Genomic DNA, 21,564 nt, shown 5'->3' with positions numbered 1-21,564 from the left:
AAGTTATCAACATGATTGATATTTTCAGTTTTGCACCCACTAGTTTCGATGCATATATATATTCAAGAGCCATAAATAATTAAGAGACTGGATAACGTGGTCCATGGGATCATAAGAGATTGATATTCTCTTCTTAAAAGCTTTATTTGGACTTTGGGCTCCTTTCGAAGGATCCAATGTCCAATCTTAGCCAATTTAAACATTGGCCCACTTTTGCTTTAGCCCAACAAAATGATGTTGCCTAAAGTTCTCTTTTTTTCTTTTTCAAATGCCTTCCAAGTTTACTGTAGTTTATGCCTTCCAAATTTTTGAACTCCCTTGACGTCTCGTACCTACGATCTTAAAATTGAAAGTGCAGGGACGTCTTGACCCCACAATTTTAGAATTGAAAGTGTAGGGTATTTATCATTCGAACAACCAATAGAGCATAACTTAGATATACACTTGCCGTGGCAAAACTTTTCTTGTAACCAATTTCACCATGTTATGATTAATGTTTTATAATACAAAAATACAAGGAAAGAATGCGCACAATAAGCCTTTATTGTTCGACCCCCGCGCATAACGAGAGCTTTAATGCACCGGACTGCCTTTATTTATAAGTGATTTAATTATGAAAAAAAAATTCACACAACCAGAAGATAAAGCTCTAAAAATGACATAGCAGCAGACAAAATAAAGCAATCAGACTGACAGATACAGAAGCTAGAATAAATAAGAACAATACAACAATAAAGCATTACAACAGCTTTGTACATATCAAACATAGAAACATCATTGTCAATCATAGAAAAGTAACCAGATACTGAAACGAGACATAGCCATAGCCCATTGGGCAAGACTCAGTTTCCACTCTTGAATGGAATTGCTCTTAAGATAACCTGATGATACAAGGCAGCAAGTGCAGCGCCAATGAATGGTCCCACCCAGAAAATCCACTGCATTTTCAAAACAAAGAAAAAGAGCAAAAATTAGCTAGCTACTCATTAAAGAGCAGATCTGCTTCAGCCTTAACCAAAGGTCGAGAGTTCGATCCTTGGTATCGAGAAAATTCTGTTGGGAGCGCTGCCACCTTAATAGGCCTTGCAATGCGTGATCCAGATTAGTCGAGGCTCCAATGAAGGCACCGAACACCGGATGGGAAACAAAAAAAAACAATGAACAAATCAAGAATATAACTCATAATTCTCAATCTCAAGCAAGTTGTCACTGGCCCTGTGAATCTTAATCTTGCATATCGCTCCATTTAAATACACGTTAGTCACCTTATATACTCCCTTCGTTTAAAACTTATTTGTCTAACTTTTCTTTCTAGCCCGTATCAAAAGAATGTATGTTTTTTTTCGACAACTGTTTAGTTTGAACTTTCTACAGGGCATGTAAAAGAGCACAAGATTAAAGAACATTTTTGCTTTTAATTTAAGATACAGGATTCAAAATACTTTACTTTCTTAAAACTGCGTTCAAGTCAAAACCAGACAAACAAATTAAAACAGAGGGAGTAACTATTTTATTAAGAAAAATTGTACTCCATCAAATAATATAGGTTCACTACATCCATTGAAGCATAGAAGTAAACTTACATGGTCATCCCATGCATGTTCTCTGTTGTAGACAATGGCAGCACCTAAACTTCTAGCAGGGTTAATGCCAGTGCCTGTGATAGGGATGGTGGCCAAATGAACCAAGAACACTGCAAATCCAATTGGAAGAGGAGCCAAAATCTACAAACCACAACCAAGAGTTAGTATGCATACCCAGTTAATCAGCTCAAAATGACAAGTTAACTATAAGTACTCACAGGGACATGGGAGTCTCTAGCATTTCTCTTGGCATCAGTAGCAGAAAAGACAGTGTAGACAAGAACAAAAGTGCCAATAATCTCAGCACCAAGGCCATCTCCCTTTGTGTAACCATGGCTCACAACGTTGGCACCTCCACCCTTGGTCTCATACAAAGATGGCTGGAACCCTTTGACAACACCAGCACCACAAACTGCACCGAGGCATTGCATCACAATGTAGAACACTGTCCTGGTTAAGGACAATTTCCTTGCCAGAAACAGACCAAATGTCACAGCAGGGTTAATGTGTCCACCTGATAATCGAAACCAAGAATTTTTCCCAAGGTCAGAACATAAAGAATAAATTTACAAGTACTTAAGTTATATACACTGGCGGTATAAAATTTCTTGCATTATTAGTGTAATTTAACCTATCTATGTAAGCAAGTTAGTTGCAGTACCATTTTTTACTCAGGTTACCACCATTTAATTTTCATCAGAGAAATTTACTTGTAAAAGGGTCCAAAAGGAAAATTTAATCTTGATGTACTATGAAACTCCAGAGAAGTACTTTACTGTAGACAAGAAACTCAGAAAACTGGCAAAGAATGCAACTTGATAGGTTTGAAGCAACATAACACTAATCAACATGATATACAAGACCAATTTTAGGTGAATGCATAAACTATAGAATTGAAAAGGACACACGAAAGCTCTCATCTTCGAAGCAAAATACCACTAATGAACATGATAAAAGACTTTAACTTTAAAACTAAGCAAACAACTTCAGGCAAAAAGATAAAGCTACGGATGTGAAAAAAAGATTCATGGAGATATAAGTATACCTGAGATACCAGCAGTGCAATAAACAAGTGCAAAAATCATACCACCAAAAGCCCAAGCAATGCCTTGAACACCAACAGTACTACATTTACTATTAGCCCTTGAGTACCCCATGACAGTCAAAACAGTTATGTATAGAAACAAGAAAGTAGCCATGAACTCAGCAATCCCAGCTCTCCAAAAAGACCAAGAATGTAGTTCACCAGACTCAAATAATGGTGCTGGTGGTGGCTCTTTGTAGTCTTTGCTCTGTGCTGAAGTCCCTAATGGTTGCCTTTCTGAAAACTTGTTTGCTCCAACCTTCATATCCTCTTCTTTACCCTCCATTGTTGCTTACAAAATTTCTTCAAGATTATGCAATTGATATATCTATCAGCTTTTGCCTTTTTTTCCTTTGTGTGTTGTCAAACTAGTGGAGTTGGTGCTTCTTTTATAGAGGGAACTTTGATGACAAATGTGTCAAAAGTTTTTTTTATTTTCTTTTGTGCCCCTTGAGGTTTCTAATATTGTCAACCAAGTATACAGTTTATGAGAAGTTGACAATTTTGGAATCTGTTTGAAAGCTAGCTACTTAATTAAGTCTATTCTAAATGTGCATTTAGATAGTCTAACAAGTGTATCATTTTGAACTAAAAAACACTTACAATTTAATTTTTGTATAGACAAACACAAGCTTTACTTGTGTGGTATTGGTAGCAATTTTAGTTACAATCAAAATAACAAATTACTTTCTTCAATTGATATTATATTATATGCTCTATCATTTTCACGCCCAAACTTATTTATACAATATATAATTTACTTTAAATTATCATTAATTAGTAAATAAAACTTTACAATTTGCTAAGCAAGTAAGTTCAAATGGCTTTTTAAATAAAAAATGATCGACGAGTGTAATTTCTCTTTGACAGACAGAAGTTTAGAATTTCATCTTTTAAATCATATGAACTAAATTATCTAGTATGTGAATTTATGAATATGTATTGGAAAAAAAAAGTTTAACTCTAATGAAGTAATGAGGACATAAGTAGAGAAAATAAAAATAGTTGCTGAAAGAGTCTTTTTCTTTTTTTTTTTTTCAAATTTACTTTCAAGCAATATGATGAGTGTGTAAGAAAATTCATGAGTTGAAGAAAATGCTTAGCTGTTAAAACAAGAAATAAAAGAAGGGTGGAGTAAACTGTAAATCATGTGAAAAAGAAAAGGACATGAAGAAAAAGAAAGAATGGAAATAGGTAAATTCATCTTTTCATACTCAAGTACATTTGTCTCTTTATCATCCACTCTCACCATTTCTTTTTTGTTTTTGCTTTTTTCTCTTAGTTTTTGTTGTGTGATAATAAAAGATTAAAGAGTTTCGTACGGAGAAAACTTTGTTGGGAGTGCTGTCATCTTAATGGGTCCTGCAAATTCGGATTAGTCAGAGCTCCAATGCGAATATCAAACACCGAATGAAAATCAAAAAACAAAAATAAAAGATTAAAGAGCACCAACATAGATTGTGGTGCAGTGAATGGGGCTGCTCCATCTTTAATCAGAGGTCGAACGAAGGATTCGACTCTGGGTATGGAAAAACTAGAGCACTAAAAAGAGAAACAAGTGAGCTGTCATACTCATTTGCAGACACACCTTTTTCTAAAAGTTTCTAAGTACTAATTAATCTGTTAACGGTCGTTTCACTTTTAATGGGCCAATCTTGTTTCATCTTAATGTTAAATTATCTAATTAACAGAACCTGATTCACAAATTCAAATTCATTTGATGCAAAGTTCTAAATTATTGTGGTGGAAAATGGTTGGTGATAGTTATTGTGTGCTAATAGATTATGGTAATTGTGGTGATTATAATTAGTAAAATAGTATTAAAAAATTATACTCATATCGATTTTTTAGATCAACGTCTTACTAATTATAGCATTAAATAAAATACTACTTAACAATCAAGATTTGAATTATTATTCATACTGCTTATAACGAATGGAACGTTCAGTTCTTAAAAGGAAGCCCTTTAAATTTTATACCTTCTCTAATAAAAAGAAGGAAATGAAAAAAGCAAAAGGATCCTTGAGTGGGAACTAGAAATTATTACATTACACCCTCCTTCTTATTTCATGTGTCGTTATTTGATCGAACACCAAATTTAAGAAATACTTAAAAGATTACTTTATAAAGCTTATAAAATTACATCTCTTAAAATCACTTAACGTTTACTTTTTAGTTAATTTTTCTTATTTAGTTCGATCAAGTAAAAATAAAATGAATATGATACCATTAAATAATTGTCAAATAAAAAAAGTGATATTCTTTTTTAGACGGATCAAAAAGAAAACAACGGACGAAGGAAGTATTAAGAAAATAGAGAGGATTATAATTTTTAAAACTTTGAAGTGGTGAAATGTACAATTCCTATAAAAGAAGGGACCGTTAGAGAAAGTTTCAAAAAGTGTTTCACGAAGTTGAACGCCAACGATCGCACATGCCGTTGATGATGAGAAAAACAGCCTTTTGTGCTTTGGGGCCTTTGGCAACTCAACCTTAATTATTGATTTAATGGTAAAATTTATACTTATATCGAGTGATTATACCAAATCAATGAACATATAACGTATGTAATTATTACTTAATTTATATTGCGTATATACTTTATTCAATCACTTAACTACCATGCGTTTCTCTTTCTTCTTCTTTTCTTCTGTCAAGCGATAACCATGGTGTTTATATCAGCTTCTACGTATCTAGATTAATTCCACATAAAACTTTGGCATGCTCACCACATGATAATCTTTCTAGAAATGTAAATGGAGCTTACCAATAAACTGATTTCTTGTCAAAGAAGCAACACCTTAGTTAAGTAAATAAAACCTACTGTTCACAGAAGAGCCTCAAACTCAAACTCAGCACTTTGAACTTCGAAGCTATAACAAGTTGTGTCATACAAAAGTTGTCTTTTCCTACTATAGACCAAATTACTGCACACCAGCTACTGCCTGATGGTGACATGAAGCTTGGCAAACTACAAGGCGGGTGCACAGACGGTACACGACTACTTAAACTACATCTCAACTTTTCTGCTTAGCAGTGAAGTCTGTGCTCGGCGTTAACAGCAAAGGGCAGCCTAGTTAAGTATCCAGCTATCTTCAGAGTTCCACCCTCTTGTACAGTTTACTCTTATGTACGCCAACTTGTATACGGAGAGATCAGAGTTATAGGTGGATTACAGATTGATGGCTTGTCTACTATCTAGTTACTCTGGTTGAAGCCGGACATGTGGGCAAGGCCGATCTGGTTCTCCTCTTGTCCATAGATGATTGAGATCACCTCTTTGCTTTCCCAACGTCAAAAATGTGCCTAACATGAGCAATTGCAGAGTTTTAAAAATAAAGAACAATGAATATAGAAAATGAAAAGTTCAAGCTTTTATTGTTTAACAAAACTATTGAACGGGGGAGAGGAACTTTGAGTGGAGTTCTAAAAGAAATGCTCATAAGGAGAGCAAGGAACAACACACAAGTTGCCTGAAGAATCCAAAGTTGATTCTTGCTTCTTTTACATGGAGAACAACCTGTGTGTTTGTGGTGGTCGATAATAGTGCAGAGTACTATCATAAGAATAAAATGTTATCGGTTTGGCTGCTCCATTATGAGAGAGGTTTTTTATGCTTCTTGTAACATACCTAGTGTGAAAGGAACAATGTAAAGCAAAGCAGGTTGACCATGACCATCCATCAAATTCAATGCCACATATGTAGTAAGCAAACCTGTAAAACAAAAAAAAAAGTATTTAACAGGCAAACAGATGCCTGCATTGGTACTAGATCTCAAAAAACACTGATCAACAGTACTAACCAATGCTAGTACATCATCTATATGCAATAATTCGGCTGTTTCCATACAAAATATATAACTTCTCTTTACATGGTAAAACACAAATATCGAACTCAGACACTGACAAGCATATCGCTCCTCAAACTTTGCCTAATGACTGACATACATTTAATTGAATTATTTATTATTACTAGGAAAATGAGCATAAACCGAGGATCATGACTGCACTTCATTACGTAACCAGGATTGAGTTGCATAATTCTGTGAGACAGCCCCCTGCTATTTCAGACTAAAGAAGAGGTGAAGAGACGGGAAAAAGAGGGATGAAACATAGAAAGAACCAATCCGCAATGCATTTCTACTGCCAGCAATATGCTGTTCATTTGGTCATAATCAAAATTACATGTCACTAAATAAGTCTATTCCCATATTTTGAAGAATCAATACCTAAGCCATAAGCAATCATAGCCCAGATGAAGTAGCCATGTCGAAGTCTCTTATTACACAGCCAGTCGTACCTGCAACAAAGAACAGAATCAATGGGAAAAAAACAAAACAAAAAAGAGGTATAAAGTTTTTGACTGCTTTAGTATTTTGAACTAACAAGCATTTATCATTTAAAATGATATCATAATATTCAACCTTTCTTTTCAGTCTTGAGATTTACTTAAATTGCTCATCTGAAGAATCAGAAACATTCAACATGGAAGCATTTAATAATGCAGCCATGGGTCTCATAGAGGCATCCATATGGCTTGGAACCTTCCATCGGATGTGCTAGAGCCGATGTTTTGAACAGGTTCTTTTGGAGGATGAAAAAAATATTGAAGCCTCCAAGAAATATAGGATTTGATGGAACTACATCAATGTAAGAAATAAAAATAAAAACAAAACAAAAAACAAGTTTCATTCAGCTCGATGGTCGAACCTTAAAGAAAATGCTACCAGTAAACCTGGTAAAATTATGTCACCAAACCCAATGATACTGTAGCCACCCCAAGGATCAAACATCCGTGGGATTTTCAGTAACATAGGAATGCCATCTTCTCCACTTTTATCACCACGTGCAACCTACACCGGAGAAAATGATCAGATTTCCGGAGCAATAGTCAATGTAGTGATAGTCACTGATAGCAGAGTAAGAAGCAGACAAACAACACAGAGAAGAAACTCTACAAGCAAAGAAAGAGCTTACCACTATCATCACGCTCTTATGGAACAAACTTTTGGAAAGAAACACCCAGAAAAGGTCATACAATAAAGAACAGCTCAGAAGAACTGTTCCCACCTGATACAGTCAAGGAAAATAAGGGATAATGTCAGACCCTGCCAGTAATATTGATAATCTTTGGAATACTCACCAAGAATTCAAGTCTAGAAAGACCAATAAATCATCACAATAGAAGATAATTCCCGAACCAAAGTATTAGTAGAAACTGTTGCTTGTTTCTTGTAGTTGTTAGACACTTAAGACTCCAGGACAAAAGAGATGCAACACAAACTGCAGAGAAACCAGCCCTGAAACATTTTCCCATTATGAGAAGAAGTGTGAGGTGACTACAAATGATGGATTTTGAAACCATGATTTCAGCTTTCTGAACCTCTACTACAAAAATCTTTTTATATGGTAATTCGCTCCCTTACTGACTCAAACCCACAGCCTTAAGGTTGGAGGTGGAGGTGCTTTCCACTTGAGCTACCCTATTCTCCAAATAAATATGGCAGGCCGCTGATTTGTTCATTAAACATTTTAGTGGCTTAAAGTGAGTTATATTCATAACCATCTGGGGACTGTACTCATTTGATAAACTTCTTGAGAATAGAAGATTTAGGTGAACAAAAGGTAATTTGGGATTACTTAGTGGTAACTCCGTGTATTTTAATGTATATAAATATAGATAAAGAAGTCGATCAAAGGTGATAGGCGACTTTCTCCGTTCTCTCTCCTCGTTCCTTATTAGTTGGTGACAATTGAAAAGCAAAAGTAGAATCCACTGAAGTAAAAGATTAACTTCTGTAGAGTTAAGGTTTTTGAGGAGCACTTATGTCCTTAATAGTTAAAGTCGAGAACAGGGATACCACAATACGGAAGTCATTGCTCGTCCACAATAAAATTTCAAACCCTAATGAGAGAAGGTACAGGGATATACCATTTCCTAAACCCAAAACATTACATAAAACTGTACAGCTGTAACACCATAAAAACCAGCACATGAATTGTTTTACCTTGAGGTTTGGAATTTGCACAACCTGGAGAACCGTGATGATCAATGCAATACCCTAGTTAAGAGAAACTAGAATCCATTACCTTGAGTTGATACTAATATGAACAAAAATAGAGCCATCCAATTATCAAGTTACCCTCTTTTCCTTTTCTCCAGGGGAAATACAAGCAACTGATATGATATTAGACAAAGGAAAAGTATGATATTGCGACAGACAGCGCTTACAAGTATATCTTGACCTATCCAAGCAAAGGAGATATGACGGTAAACTGCCCAGAGAACTGCAAAGGCTATGCAGAATGGAGAAATCGCCAGCGTCAGATATGAAACAGGTCCCAGAAAAGGAATTTTAATGAATGACTGTCCGAAACGTTTAAACCATCTGAAACTATATATAATGACTGTTAGCTACACTTTTAGTTGTGGTATGTAAAATGAACTTAAATCTTATTACAAGAAAATATAAATAAAAATTTAGTAGCAAGGACTGACAAAAGCAATTGATGACAAGGTGTCCATAACGCGCCACAATAAAAGAACACACACCCAGGGTGATATGAAAGAGTAAATGGTGCTCAAGGCACCATCTACCCCCTTCCCCCAGCAAAAGAAAAGGAAAGAAAAAAGAAAAAGTATACTTGGTAATGCTCCTACAGAGCTGTACTTTATAGTGAAGGTCTACGCCACAGTTACTTTCACCAAGGCATGCAAAACTGGATCCTCGGAACTAATAGACCCATCACACGTGAGAGGATGTAAAAAGATCAACTAAACTGAATGCTTAAACCTGATATGATGAGCAATAGGAAACGAGGGCATCTCATATGCCCAAATCGTTATTAAGTACTAAGTCAAAGGAATCTTGTTTAAACAACAGAGTTGCATGATTTACAGCAACAACCATAATCTTTTCTTTTTTTTTTTTTGGAGAAAGAAAAACCGCTTTCTTTTTGCCACTCATAACTGGCTAGTGTTTTGGGTCGAGAGAAGTCTAAAACAATGGAATATTCAAACTTAGAGATGGTAAAAGCCTTTCTTTCTAGATAGGTACAGTGACAAAGGTAAATGCCTCTCATTTGGAACTGTACCAATACTTCAAATCCAACAGCCATGTTATGATACAGATTTTCAAAAGAATGAACATGTAATGCTAATGTGACTGCTACCATAGTGTATGATTATGGCCATTTTTGATAGAAAATCTAATTGCGGTGAATGCTTGAAAAGTGTGATGTAAAACATTGAGAGGGACAACATATCAAAGTTAAAGAGTAAGAAATTTCCTTTTCCATTTTTTCCTTTTAGTTTGTTGACTTCCGGGAAAGGCCACTTATTTACTCTATGTCAGGACCTATATTACAATACTTTTCAATCTTATTCAATAACTCATATTTTTGCTTATCGCTTCATGCTATTATAACAGTTTTGAAAGACAACAAAATGATGTTACATTCAGTTCCACCAAAACCTGCAAGAACCTCACTTTTATTTATTATCACATGATCAAGATCTATGCACAATGCAACCACAGGTCAATATTACCCAGGGCTAGGTTTGCGGAACATATCACAGAGCGTCAGAAACAGAAAAAATAAGATGTGCGAATGGTGCCAAAGAGAGAGAGTATAGCTCTAAACATGCTTAAACCAATGGCTGGGGCTTCATATCCACTAACAAATATGATCTGATATCACTCTAACTGATTAGCATTCTGGCCCTGAATCCTAAATAGAATTTTAACGAGATCTAAAAATGCAATGGTGTCAGTTGATGCGAAACTTGTATTTGTTTCCATGCACAGCTGCTTAATTACAGATCGATTTTCATTCAGATCTTACTGAATTTCTGAAGCCAAAAAGAAGAGCACCAAATGCCAGTTGGAAAAGTAAGATTAATGAGCATTTGCATCAAGCAAGAGATTTTGTTTTGGTTTTCTCATAGACGATGGATGATATTCAGAACAAAAATATATGGTGTGAATTCAGCCAACATTCTCAACCCTCCACAACACACAAAAAGGGAATGTTTATTTTGGCTCCATGTTTTACCCCTTTAAGCAAACATTTGAAACTTCACTACCCAACCACTTCTTTTCTGGAAAGTTTGCTAGCTTTTTCTTGGACAGTTCATCAAAAAGATATTTGAAGAAGTTTCTATAAAACAACTACGCAAACATCTTTAGTTCTTTCAGAAAACTTTTCTGAAAAACTTCTCCTGGAACAGACGAATAGTGCAAACGTGGTTTTGCTTAGTGGAGCATTTGACGCACTGTGCTGAGAAAATAATGTATGAATAGCACCAATAAGATACATACCATGATAGCAAAGCGACCAAACAAGTTTGTAGACCCTGTAACACAATGTGAGAAAGTTGTTACTTCAAATATTGTCCGCATGAAGCTGGAATGATTTTAACCTCATTCAATCCATTCACGTCTTTACTACACATGAATGATGTGCTAGCAAGTTCTTAACTCAATTGGATTAATGAAAGGGGTCACCTATGGATGAAATTATAATGGAAACAAATATAAAAGGTATTGCAACATGAAAAAGAAAAGGTCCTGATATCCATTCATATTAAGGGTCATGTTATTTGCATAAAATCTTATGAATTGTTATGACTGAATGAAGTCTCCTTCTATTGGTGTGACATACCTCAACACCACCAATGGAGAATAGAACCACTAGAACCTCTATAAACCAGGAGGACATCAATTTGTAAAGCATAATCAAGAAGCAGGATGCAACCACCACGAACAGAACTGCTGATATTACGTTGATTTCCAGCACAACACCGGAACGAGAAACCTCTGTAACATTGCATTCATTTGAGCCATCCTGTGAGATCAAGATACATGTTTCAAACAAACAGCTAAGGGAAGATGCAGTGAGTTTCATCCTTCAAAATCGTAAAATGCATGGAATATTGCAAAAGAGCAGGAAAAAACAAAGAGTGGGAGAGGAATGTTTGTGACTTTACTTTTAAGCGCTTATCCTGCTCAATTGCAGCTTCTCTGGCACGCCATGCAGACCAATAAGAAGCACACAATATGGTAGCAACTGCCATAAGCCATAAAAATACTTCAGCTACATCAACCATTGGGCGCTTTGGAGAGTACAGCTGCACGGCAACTGAAAGATGGAAAGCCTTTGTCATTATTACAGAAACAAATCAGCAATAATAGAAACCATGTCAGATAATTTGAGCTAACCATGCAGATGTAGCTACAAGCTGTGTCCGCCACCCTTCCCAAATAGACCTAAAAAAAAAAAAAGTAAAATACCACGAGACTCACCAGAAGAGCTATTTCCAAGAAACTTTATCAGGCTTGTGCCAGCATGTTGTGGGAGCATGACAGCAGGGATACCAATGTCCAAGTCAGATTCATGGGGTTCACAAACCATCTTGAAGAGCTCTACATAGAAATGAGAGAGCATAAGTTATATGTAGCCCTCTGCATGCGCATATCAAGACATTAAGCAATGGTGGTAATACAGGAATTTATCGGATGATTTTTTTTCCATAAGGCACACTGTGATGACGTTCCAAGTCAACACCAAAATCGATCACTGAAATTTGATAATAAGGAAATAGCACCGCCTGTAGTTCAAAAAATAAATCATGACTGTTGGCTGGCTGCTTGCAGTTTCCAAAAGACCATCATGAATGAGCCAATTCATATTGAAACATGGAAACAATACAAGATAATACTGAGGAAGAGCAATTGAACCTGTTTGGTTGTTTATTATAAGGATAGCTGAAGCACCGGCATCTTCTGCAACGTTAGCTTTGGTAGTGAAACTGCAATTACCTCGGTGCACCAGGATGGCCTCACCAGTGAGCTATCACATATTAGAAACCTAAATTTTGAGTTCCTTATACAAATGACATTTCTATTGACTTTTCCAACAACATATGCTTTCAACAGGGGAAATAAATGTGAAACAACCTTATTCCTAGGCGTGCTACAACAATCCGGAGGGTCTGCAAAGGCCAGCCTTGTCTGATTAGCACGCTTCTCCTTTGATTCCAGTGTCGGTCCAAATCGAGCACCAACACCAACAAACTGGGTTACTTCTATACCGTCAACCCAGATTGGAACTTTGACCTATTTGAGGAATTTAGATAATGTTTAGATAATATATCCAATTACTAGTGTGTGACAAAGAGACTCCAATAACATATACAAGTAATATAACATTTGACCAATCAAAAATTAAATTAACATCTCGTCAATCTGCTTCCATGTGATACTGACCAAAACAACCATAACACTAACTCCTGTCATCTCAAATTTAACACCACCGGTCCTCAATTTATCTTACATCCATGTGACAAAAAAATGAGTCTCTTCCAAATAGCATGTCACATGTGTATGGACAACATTATGGCATCTAAGATTTTCATGCCAATTCATATAATGATCTAGGAAAATAAATCATGGTCAAGCTATACAGGAATTTCCAAAATAAGAGAAGAATTGTCTGCCAAATTCCTTCAATACTTTGAGTGTTAGCCCCTTTCCACAAAGCCTATTTTAAGTCTTAGAGCGTCACCCATTTGAAGCTGAATAGATTCAGAAACAGGTTCCACATTTGTCTTTTGACTGAGCAGTGAAGAAAAAGATGATTGACTGTCTCAATTTCAGCTGCATATACAACACCTTTAGAAAGTGAAAAGATTTTCTTCATTAAAATTTGAGCAAGAATGGCTCATTTACAGCGATCCATCCAAAACTGGTTACCGTGAAAACACTTTGGGTTCCTAAATCATCTTCCATCACCAATCCATTCTTGGGGCAGAAGCTTAAGTTTTGTAGGCTGACTTGATTGTAAAGATGCCTCGCTATCTTTGTCCATCTCAATGAATTTTTTTGCATTACTAACCTAGTTATACTCCTATGGGGCCAGCCTAAGAGCTGAAGCAAGCACACCACTCCCAATGTAAGCAATTCTTCCTAAACATAGTATTCGAACTGCTTAGATCTTATCTCAGCAACATAGACTTCTGGTGATGGACTTGGTTATCAAGAAGGGCAAGAAGAGACGGGGTGGGGAGGGTCGACCTAGAGTTAGGTGGGGTGGCTTGATTCCTGTTAGTGCCTTGGAGTTAGGGGCGAAGTTGGAGGGGATAGGGGGGTTTGGGAGGGTAGGGGGGACGTGGACAGTATGTGGGATAGGGCTGCGGGATGCATCAAAGAGTCTGGTAGAGAGGTATTGGGTGTCTCGAGGGGCTGGTCTGGCAAGTATCGAAGGGATTGGTGGTGGAATGAAGACGTTAAGAAGAAGGTGGAGACGAAGAAGGCGGCTTATGTTAAGTTGGTGGAGAGTAAGGATGAAGAGGAGAAGTGGGTTAGCAGGGAGGAGTATAAGTTAGCTAAGAAAGAGCCTAAGTTAGCACTTATAGCCGCTAAGAAAGTTGCTTTTGAGAGTTTGTATAAAGGGTTAGAGGAGAAAGGCGGGGAAAAGAGGTTGTTTAGGCTTGCCAAGGCAAGAGAGCGGAAGGGTCGGGATTTGAACCAAGTGAAGTGTATTAAGGGGGAGGATGGCAGATTATTGGAGGAGGACGCCCTCATTAAGAAAAGATGGCAGTCGTATTTTCATAAGCTCTTGAATGATGAGGGGGACAGAGGTGTTGTGTTAGGGGAGTTGAAGCACACCGGGGAGTGTCGCGATTTCGGCTATTGTCGGTGTTTTAGGGTAGAGGAGGTCGGTGAGGCTATTCGCAAGATGCAAAGGGGTAGGGCGACGGGGCACGACGAGATTCCGGTGGAATTTTGGAAGTTTTCTAGCGGGGCAGGGTTGAGGTGACTGACCAACTTGTTTAACAACATTTTCAAGTCCGCGAAGATGCCTGAGGCATGGAGATGGAGCACGATGATCCCCTAAGAACAAGGGTGACATTCAGAGTTGCAACAACTACCGGGGTATTAAGTTGTTGAGTCACACGATGAAGATTTGGGAGAGGGTGGTGGAGCGGAGGTTGAGGAAGATTGCGTCTATTTCGGAGAATCAATTTGGATTTATGCCTGGTCGCTCGACGACTGAGACAATTCTTCTAGTGCGGAGACTGGTAGAGCAGTATAGAGAGAGGAAGAGAGATCTTCACTTGGTGTTTATTGACTTGGAAAAGGAGAATGACAAGGTCCCTAGGGAGGGTTTTAGGAGATGCTTAAAGGCGAGAGGGGTCCCTGTGGCGTACATCAGAGCGATTAAGGATATGTATGAGGGGGCGAAGACTCCAGTAAGGACGGTGGGAGGAGATTCTGAGCATTCCCCGGTCTTGACAGGGTTGCACCACGGATCAACTCTTAGTCCGTTTTTATTTGCAGTGGTGGTGGATGTGTTGACGCAGAGTATACAAGGCGAGGTGCCTTGGTGTATGCTTTTTGCGGATGATGTCGTTTTGATTGATGAGTCGCAGCAAGGTGTTAATGATAAGCTGGAGGTTCGGAGACAAACCCTGGAGTCTAAAGGTTTCAGATTGAGTAGGACCAAGTTGGAGTATTTGGAGTGCAAGTTTAGTGACTCGAGGCAAGAGGAGGAGGAGGTGGTAGTGAAGTTGGAATCTCAGGCAGTCTGCAAGAGGGATAGTTTTAAGTATCTTGGGTCTACGATCCAGGAGAATGGAGAGATAGATGAGGATGTCTCTCACCGTATTGGGGCAGGTTGGATGAAATGGAGGCTCGCTTCGGGAATTTTATGTGATAAGAAGGCGCCTCCCAATCTTAAAAGCAAATTCTATAGAGTTGCAGTCCGGCCAGCTATGTTGTATGGAGCGGAGTGTTGGCCAGTTAAGAATTCTCATATCCAAAAGTTGAAGGTGGTGTAAATGAGGATGTTGCGTTGGATGTGTGGTCTTACAAAGGTGGACAGGGTTAGGAATGAGATTATTCGGGAGAAGGTGAGAGTGGTATCGGTGGAGGATAAAATGCGGGAAGTGAGGTTGAGATGGTTTGGTCATGTGATGAGGAGGGGCACGGATGCCCCAGTTCACTTCGTAGATGTGAGAGGCTGGCGCTAGATGATTTCAAGCGGGGTAGGGGTAGATCGAAGAAATATTGGAGAGAAGTGATTAGACGTGACATGGAGCAGTTACAGCTCACTGAGGACATGACCCTGCATAGGAAGGTTTGGAGGAAAAACACTAGGATAGAGGGATAAAGTGGGTGGTTGAATCGTAGTCAGTAGTTAGGGGGGCTTTGGTGTCTTTTGTTTGGTAATGTACTTTATTTTTGTGGATGCCGTAGCTATGTTAGTTTTGTTATGTTTCATGCTTTGGATGTTTTTGTTTATTGTCCTGTGTCTTGAGCCGGGGTCATCGGAAACAGCCTCTCTACTTCTTTAGAGAAAGTGGCTACGTACATTCTACCCTCCTCAGACCCCACTAGGTGGGAATATACTGGGTTTTTTGTTGTTGTTGTTGTTGGTATAGGATTTTACCTATAAGAAATTTATAAGAATGGTATAGGATTTAAAAAATCACCCATGAAACCAAGAAAGATAGTTGGGTGCTTTGGTTTCCGCCTTAAAGCTTTAGGCGTCAATATGTGTGATTCCTAAATCCTGGGTCTGCCACTGCCTTTATCACTTTCCTCCTTAAGACCTCTTATTACTGTATTATCTGCAGTGCTGTTTATAAGGAGGCCTTAATTATGTTTACTCTGATTTATTTAGTCTCTTTCTTCCACATCACGTAATTTTGTCAAGAACAAACCAAATGAGGAAAGCTGCCTAAAAAAAATGGCATAGGGAACAAAGGTAGTGAATTTACTGACCTCTTCATTTTTTGGACCTTGTCACAGTTCCCTTTAATTATACAAATTCTAATTCAGCTAATGACATATAGCAGAAGAATAGCAATTATATCATTCAAATATCAACAACACAGTACAAAATCCAAGCTAAAAAAGCTCACTTGACCTAAGACATAAAAAACAATGAGTAACACATTGATAAATCACCAGACAAACATAAACAACCAAGCAATTGTGTCTCAATAGATTAAACCATATGAATACTCTAATCAGTTTCACTCTGTCAGGTCAATTTCATTTCAATACTAAATAATTTTTTTAAAAAAGGGCAGCCCGGTGCACTAAAGCTACTGCTATGGGCGGTGTCCGGGGAAGGGCCCCACCACAGGGGTGTATCGTACGCAGCCTTAACTTGAATTTCTACCCGAGGCTGTTTCCAAGACTTGACCCGTGACCTCCTAGTCACATGGCAGTAATAACTCCAAGGCTCCCCTTCCAATACTAAATAATTTAACTTCTTAAAACTAAAACTAATCAAAAGACAAATAAAAAAAACCCCAAAAAAGACCCACAAAACTAATCACAACTCTCAACAAACCAAACATACAATTACTCATTCAGTAAGTACAGTACAGATAGAACAATGTTACCAAAAATAAAAAATGCTTATTTGGTGAACTAACTTTTAGCTAAAAATGAACCCCAAAAAAACACAAAATTAACTAACTTCTAGCTAAAAGTGAAGATAAAACACAAAATTAACTAACTTTCCTAAAAAAGGCTCAATCTTTGAACTGAAAAAAAAAAAAAGAAGAAAAAAAAACATTTAATTCCAAGAATCAGAAATTACCAGAACAAAATTGTTGTTACAACCAGGTCTACTTGGAGCAATATCATCCTGGTGAACTATATCACCCCCACTAACCAAAGAAGTACACAGTACAAGTACAACAAAAACAGCACAAATACAACACTCTCTTTTCTTGAACTCCATCAAATTCAAGAAAATATTTTAATTACTTTTTGCTTGAGCAAATCTTGGAGATCAAAAGGTAAAAGGGTGAAATGGGTGTTGTTTATTTTTTATATATTCTGTTGTGTACTTTGTTTTTTTTGGGTGGAAGGTGTGAAGAAAGACAGAGGAAGTGGAGGGGTGTGGGGGATATATATCTATGAAAACAAGAAATGAGTTAAGGAAAAGATACCACTGTTTGGTCATTCTTTTTTAGTAGTATATTATTTTTTGTTTGTTAGATTAAGGTTTCGTTTGGTCATGAAAATTATTTTTATTTTTTAAAGTTGGAATTGAAATTAAAATTAAAATTGGAGTTAAAATTGTGTTTGACCATAAATATAAGTTAAAGTTATATTTAAAATTTTATGAGAAAAGTATGAGTGAAAACAAGTAAAACTTTGTTTTCATTTTTTCAAATAATTTTTCAGAATTGAAGTTGGAAAATTTATGGTCAAACGCAATGTATTTTCATTAAAGTAAAATAATTTAAAAAAAAAAGAAAAGAAATTCACGGCTACTAAATACAAATTCACTCCATCAAGTCCAATTTGGGGGCATTCCATACTCAAAAAGAATCGAACTCTGAAACATTAAGGATTATTAATGTTTTGTTAAATAATTATTTGTAATGAGTTGTTGTGTCCTTTTTGGGTTTTCTATACTCTCTCACTAATGACGCGTGGACCATACGTCCTTTCAAGGTAGTAGTTGACTATTTTAAGTCACCTCAATTTTTTTCTTCTAATTGGAACCTTTCTTATTCTCTGTTATGGGGATGTGTCACTAATTGGTATATTTATGTGTCGTCATTTCTTCATGAAAAGTGACTTTGCCTTGCACATTTACAACACCTTCAAATGCATCAAACCAAATATTTTGTTTTAGGATTTTCTTTTTTTAAAAAAAAATAATAGTAATAATTCACCCGGGGAGGAAATTATAAGACGCAAATCGAACTCTCATCAGTAAAGTTAATATTTAAATAGTCAGTCAACTGAATTATTGAGATTCCCAAACTGTTCTGTCTAGATCTCATATAAACTGTCAAGGTTTTTTCCTTTTATCACGTGGAAAGTTCCGTAATATGTGTAATGGTTGATTTGAACCTTTTTGATAGGCAGAGTAAACGTGACTTCAAAAGCTGAATGAGAATAAATGTGACATAAAAACAACAAATCTTTTGTAATTACATTTAACGTACTATTTTAACTTTTTCGACCATCGGTTCATAGTTAGACGCAATTTAAAAAGCCAAATACGAACAAATACAACATAAAAGAGACGAGATCAAACTATTTAATAAAATGTCTGAACCATTCATTCTTTTTTATATATATAACGAATAAAAGATCTAGAACAAAATCTCTTTAAAAGAACTGATAATTTACATACGCCTTTATTTTGTATTTGTACTTTCTAAAAATTAGATAACTTCTATGTAGAAATTTGTATTACACGATGATCATTCTGGATTTTTATGAATGAAAAATATTGCAATTTATTATTCTCATTCTCATATTGATCAAGATTTTCATATCAATCTAGCTAGGAGAAGAAGCAAGCTTGTAATTTTGATTAATTAGGAATGTGCTTTTTAACTTTAATACATTTCATAAATGTCTTAAGATGCATAGCCTCTTCTAATTGTGGGTTATTTATTTTTTATGCCAATTTTCTTTTTTGTGTGAATGTTTTAGTATTTTTTTGTTCTAAAATTTTTATTAATAAAAGCTTTTTGGGAAGCAGATTATTTCATCTCATATATTGCCTGAAAGAAATATTCAAAGTATATTATCTAAACTATGTTTGTTAAAACAAGAAAAAAATGTCATGAAAAGTGTGGGTTTCATAGACCAAGACTCCAAGTTGACCTAAGAAATAATCTACACTATTTTAATTCCCAATTTTTGAGCAATTAGTGGAGCCAATCAAGTGAGAACACGCACATGATCTATGAAAAAAAAAAAATTATGTTTATACTCAATTAATATATAAATAACTATCTTTTAAAAATATTTTGTAAAAAAATTAACCTTCTAAGGTCGATTTCATTCGCAAGAAAATATACAAAAAGTTGAATATACACTTGAATGGGAGCTTTAAGAAATTGCTCTTAAATGAACAAATAATTTGTGAAAACTTACTTAATCAATTATTTTAGTTTCAATGCTAGTTTAGTACTTACTAACTTTTTAAAATTCAATGGTTCAATTACACGTACACAAGAAATTAGACAAAGGTCATCATCACTTTTTTCTCGCGGCAAATTTAGCTTTTCAGCAGAATTAAACGTACTTTTTTTTCTCTTATTTCGAACTGAAAATTCGGCAATAATTCTATTCCCTCCGTTTTAATTATTTTATCTTATTTTTAAATTGTATGGTATTAAACATGAAATTTGAAAAATTAAAATTAGAGAATTATCAAAAAATAAAGCACTCTTTTTTAAACAGATGGCAAAAAAAAGAAAGACACACAAATTAAAATAAAAATAACTATGTGCATAATCTTGTGAGGTCTAAATAGGGCGGCACATATGTAGTCTTTTACCCCTATCTTGAAGTAGTGGCGAAGCCAGAAAGTGAGCGAAGAATGAATTTTCTTCTTAATTGTGTTAAAAATATGAAAAATAAAATCTACACACATAATAACTACTAACATTTAACTTTTATACACCACGTAAATATTTCAATAAATAGTGTGCATCAAATAACCCCTTACCTAAAATAATCCATATCTTAAAAAGGTCGAAAGACTATTTCTAATAAATTCTCGACTCACATAAATTTGACAATTAAATAAAAAACTTATTATTTCCTCCATCTCAATATATATGACTTACTTTTTTTTTAGGCAGTAACAATAAAATAAAATAAAATAAAATAAAATAAAAATCTACCTTTAGCAACATTTTAGTCTTAAAATGTTCATTCCACCCATAACAAAACAATTTATAGCTACACACATATTTTAGACTTACTTTAACCCACAAATTTTAAAAATTGATCCGACGGAGTTAGAATTTTCATTGAAAAAGTTCAGAAGTAAATATACAAACTAGCCGAAGAAGGTTCAACATCTACTGTATATACATAAAAAAATACTTTTAATAATATAAAAATAGCATAATTTTTTTCATCGAAGAATGTTCGAATGAATCCCTAGATGAAAGATGGTTCCGCCCCTTCTCCACACCGAGTCAAACAACCTCATATAAATTGACGTAGACGGGTGAAATTATGGATAGGTGATGGAGGTGTCGTACAAAATGTGGAAAGCGCGTGGGTGAAAAGTGGAGGTTGTTATTACCGGCAACGGATGGGACCGGTAAACAGAGAAGTCCGTATAAGAAGCCGTACGAGCCATAATTGTAAAATGGTAGAGGGTCATAATCACCTGTAATCAACCTCACGTGTCCACTCTAATTCCTTACACCTTATTGGTCCATTATCTATGTGGATACTCAATCTTCAATCTAACTACTCAATCATTTTCCTTTTTTATCTTTTTAGGACTTGACTAAATTAAAATACTAAAATTGGTTATATATATATTTATATGCAAACTAGTTTAGTTGCACGTGCGAACGTTTGATTATTTAAAATTAAATGATTTTATCTATCATGAGGTTTTTAATGAAGTACAAAAAGTTTAAAACAGATATTTTATCGTAAGCACATATATATATGAGAAAAATAATTACATTGTTAGATTCGAACATACGAGAATATCAAACCTAGAAATCAAAATTCACGAACAAACCAGATATAATAATGTATGGTGTGTTAAATTTAAAATCACTCTTTAAGCTAAAAAAAAAACAATAAGTCACGACAACCAATAGAAAAGGAAAAACAACTCAAAAAAGAGAAAGAATAACATACTAACCTAGCGGATGACAATTGTAATGGTTGAAGAAAACACAAAATACAAGCGTGGGACGGGACAATATATATTAATATAAAAATATGTTCAAAATCAAACCTAGTCCTAATTTAAGAAAAGAAACTTACCATATTTTAAAGTCCTAATCCACTATCATATTTTAAAATCCTAACTCATATATTCTAGGATTCAAAATTATCTATATAATTAAATAATAATTGGAGAAAAAAA

General features: G+C 35.6%; 2 protein-coding genes across 2 annotated transcripts; both read right to left on the bottom strand.

Annotated features, from left to right (window-relative positions):
* Nucleotides 1-642: 642 nt before the first annotated feature.
* On the bottom strand, nt 643-3,844 carry LOC107839196 (probable aquaporin PIP1-2). The gene is made up of 4 exons (XM_016682589.2): nt 2,629-3,844; nt 1,802-2,097; nt 1,584-1,724; nt 643-938 (listed from the first exon to the last, which is right to left on the bottom strand). The coding sequence occupies exons 1-4, from the start codon at nt 2,951-2,953 to the stop codon at nt 843-845; spliced, it is 858 nt and encodes a 285-aa protein (XP_016538075.1). The 5' UTR covers nt 2,954-3,844; the 3' UTR covers nt 643-842.
* Nucleotides 3,845-5,445: 1,601 nt separating this feature from the next.
* LOC107839195 (signal peptide peptidase-like 4) lies at nt 5,446-17,620 on the bottom strand. Its single transcript, XM_016682587.2, has 14 exons — nt 17,284-17,620; nt 12,627-12,785; nt 12,408-12,519; nt 11,973-12,092; nt 11,657-11,808; nt 11,332-11,514; nt 10,989-11,023; nt 8,900-9,062; nt 8,676-8,729; nt 7,645-7,737; nt 7,378-7,520; nt 6,897-6,967; nt 6,299-6,382; nt 5,446-5,973 (listed from the first exon to the last, which is right to left on the bottom strand). The coding sequence occupies exons 1-14, from the start codon at nt 17,425-17,427 to the stop codon at nt 5,870-5,872; spliced, it is 1,617 nt and encodes a 538-aa protein (XP_016538073.1). The 5' UTR covers nt 17,428-17,620; the 3' UTR covers nt 5,446-5,869.
* Nucleotides 17,621-21,564: the final 3,944 nt, after the last annotated feature.

This window comes from Capsicum annuum, chromosome 8 (genome assembly GCF_002878395.1).
Source record: "Capsicum annuum cultivar UCD-10X-F1 chromosome 8, UCD10Xv1.1, whole genome shotgun sequence".
Classification (NCBI taxonomy): Eukaryota; Viridiplantae; Streptophyta; class Magnoliopsida; order Solanales; family Solanaceae; genus Capsicum; species Capsicum annuum.
This window is presented reverse-complemented; position numbering and strand designations above follow the sequence as displayed.

What these genes read in the sequence shown, in the direction of transcription:
- LOC107839196 (XM_016682589.2), bottom strand. Translation starts at nt 2,953, where the DNA reads ATGGAGGGTAAAGAAGAGGATATGAAGGTTGGAGCAAACAAGTTTTCA. An exon ending in TTGCACTGCTGGTATCTCAG is followed by an intron (nt 2,098 to 2,628) that starts GTATACTTATAT and finishes TTCGATTATCAG; the next exon opens with GTGGACACATTAACCCTGCT. An exon ending in AACATGCATGGGATGACCAT is followed by an intron (nt 939 to 1,583) that starts GTAAGTTTACTT and finishes TTGAAAATGCAG; the next exon opens with TGGATTTTCTGGGTGGGACC.
- LOC107839195 (XM_016682587.2), bottom strand. Translation starts at nt 17,427, where the DNA reads ATGGAGTTCAAGAAAAGAGAGTGTTGTATTTGTGCTGTTTTTGTTGTA. An exon ending in GTAACAACAATTTTGTTCTG is followed by an intron (nt 12,786 to 17,283) that starts GTAATTTCTGAT and finishes TTCCTCAAATAG; the next exon opens with GTCAAAGTTCCAATCTGGGT. An exon ending in ATAAGAGCGTGATGATAGTG is followed by an intron (nt 7,521 to 7,644) that starts GTAAGCTCTTTC and finishes TCTCCGGTGTAG; the next exon opens with GTTGCACGTGGTGATAAAAG.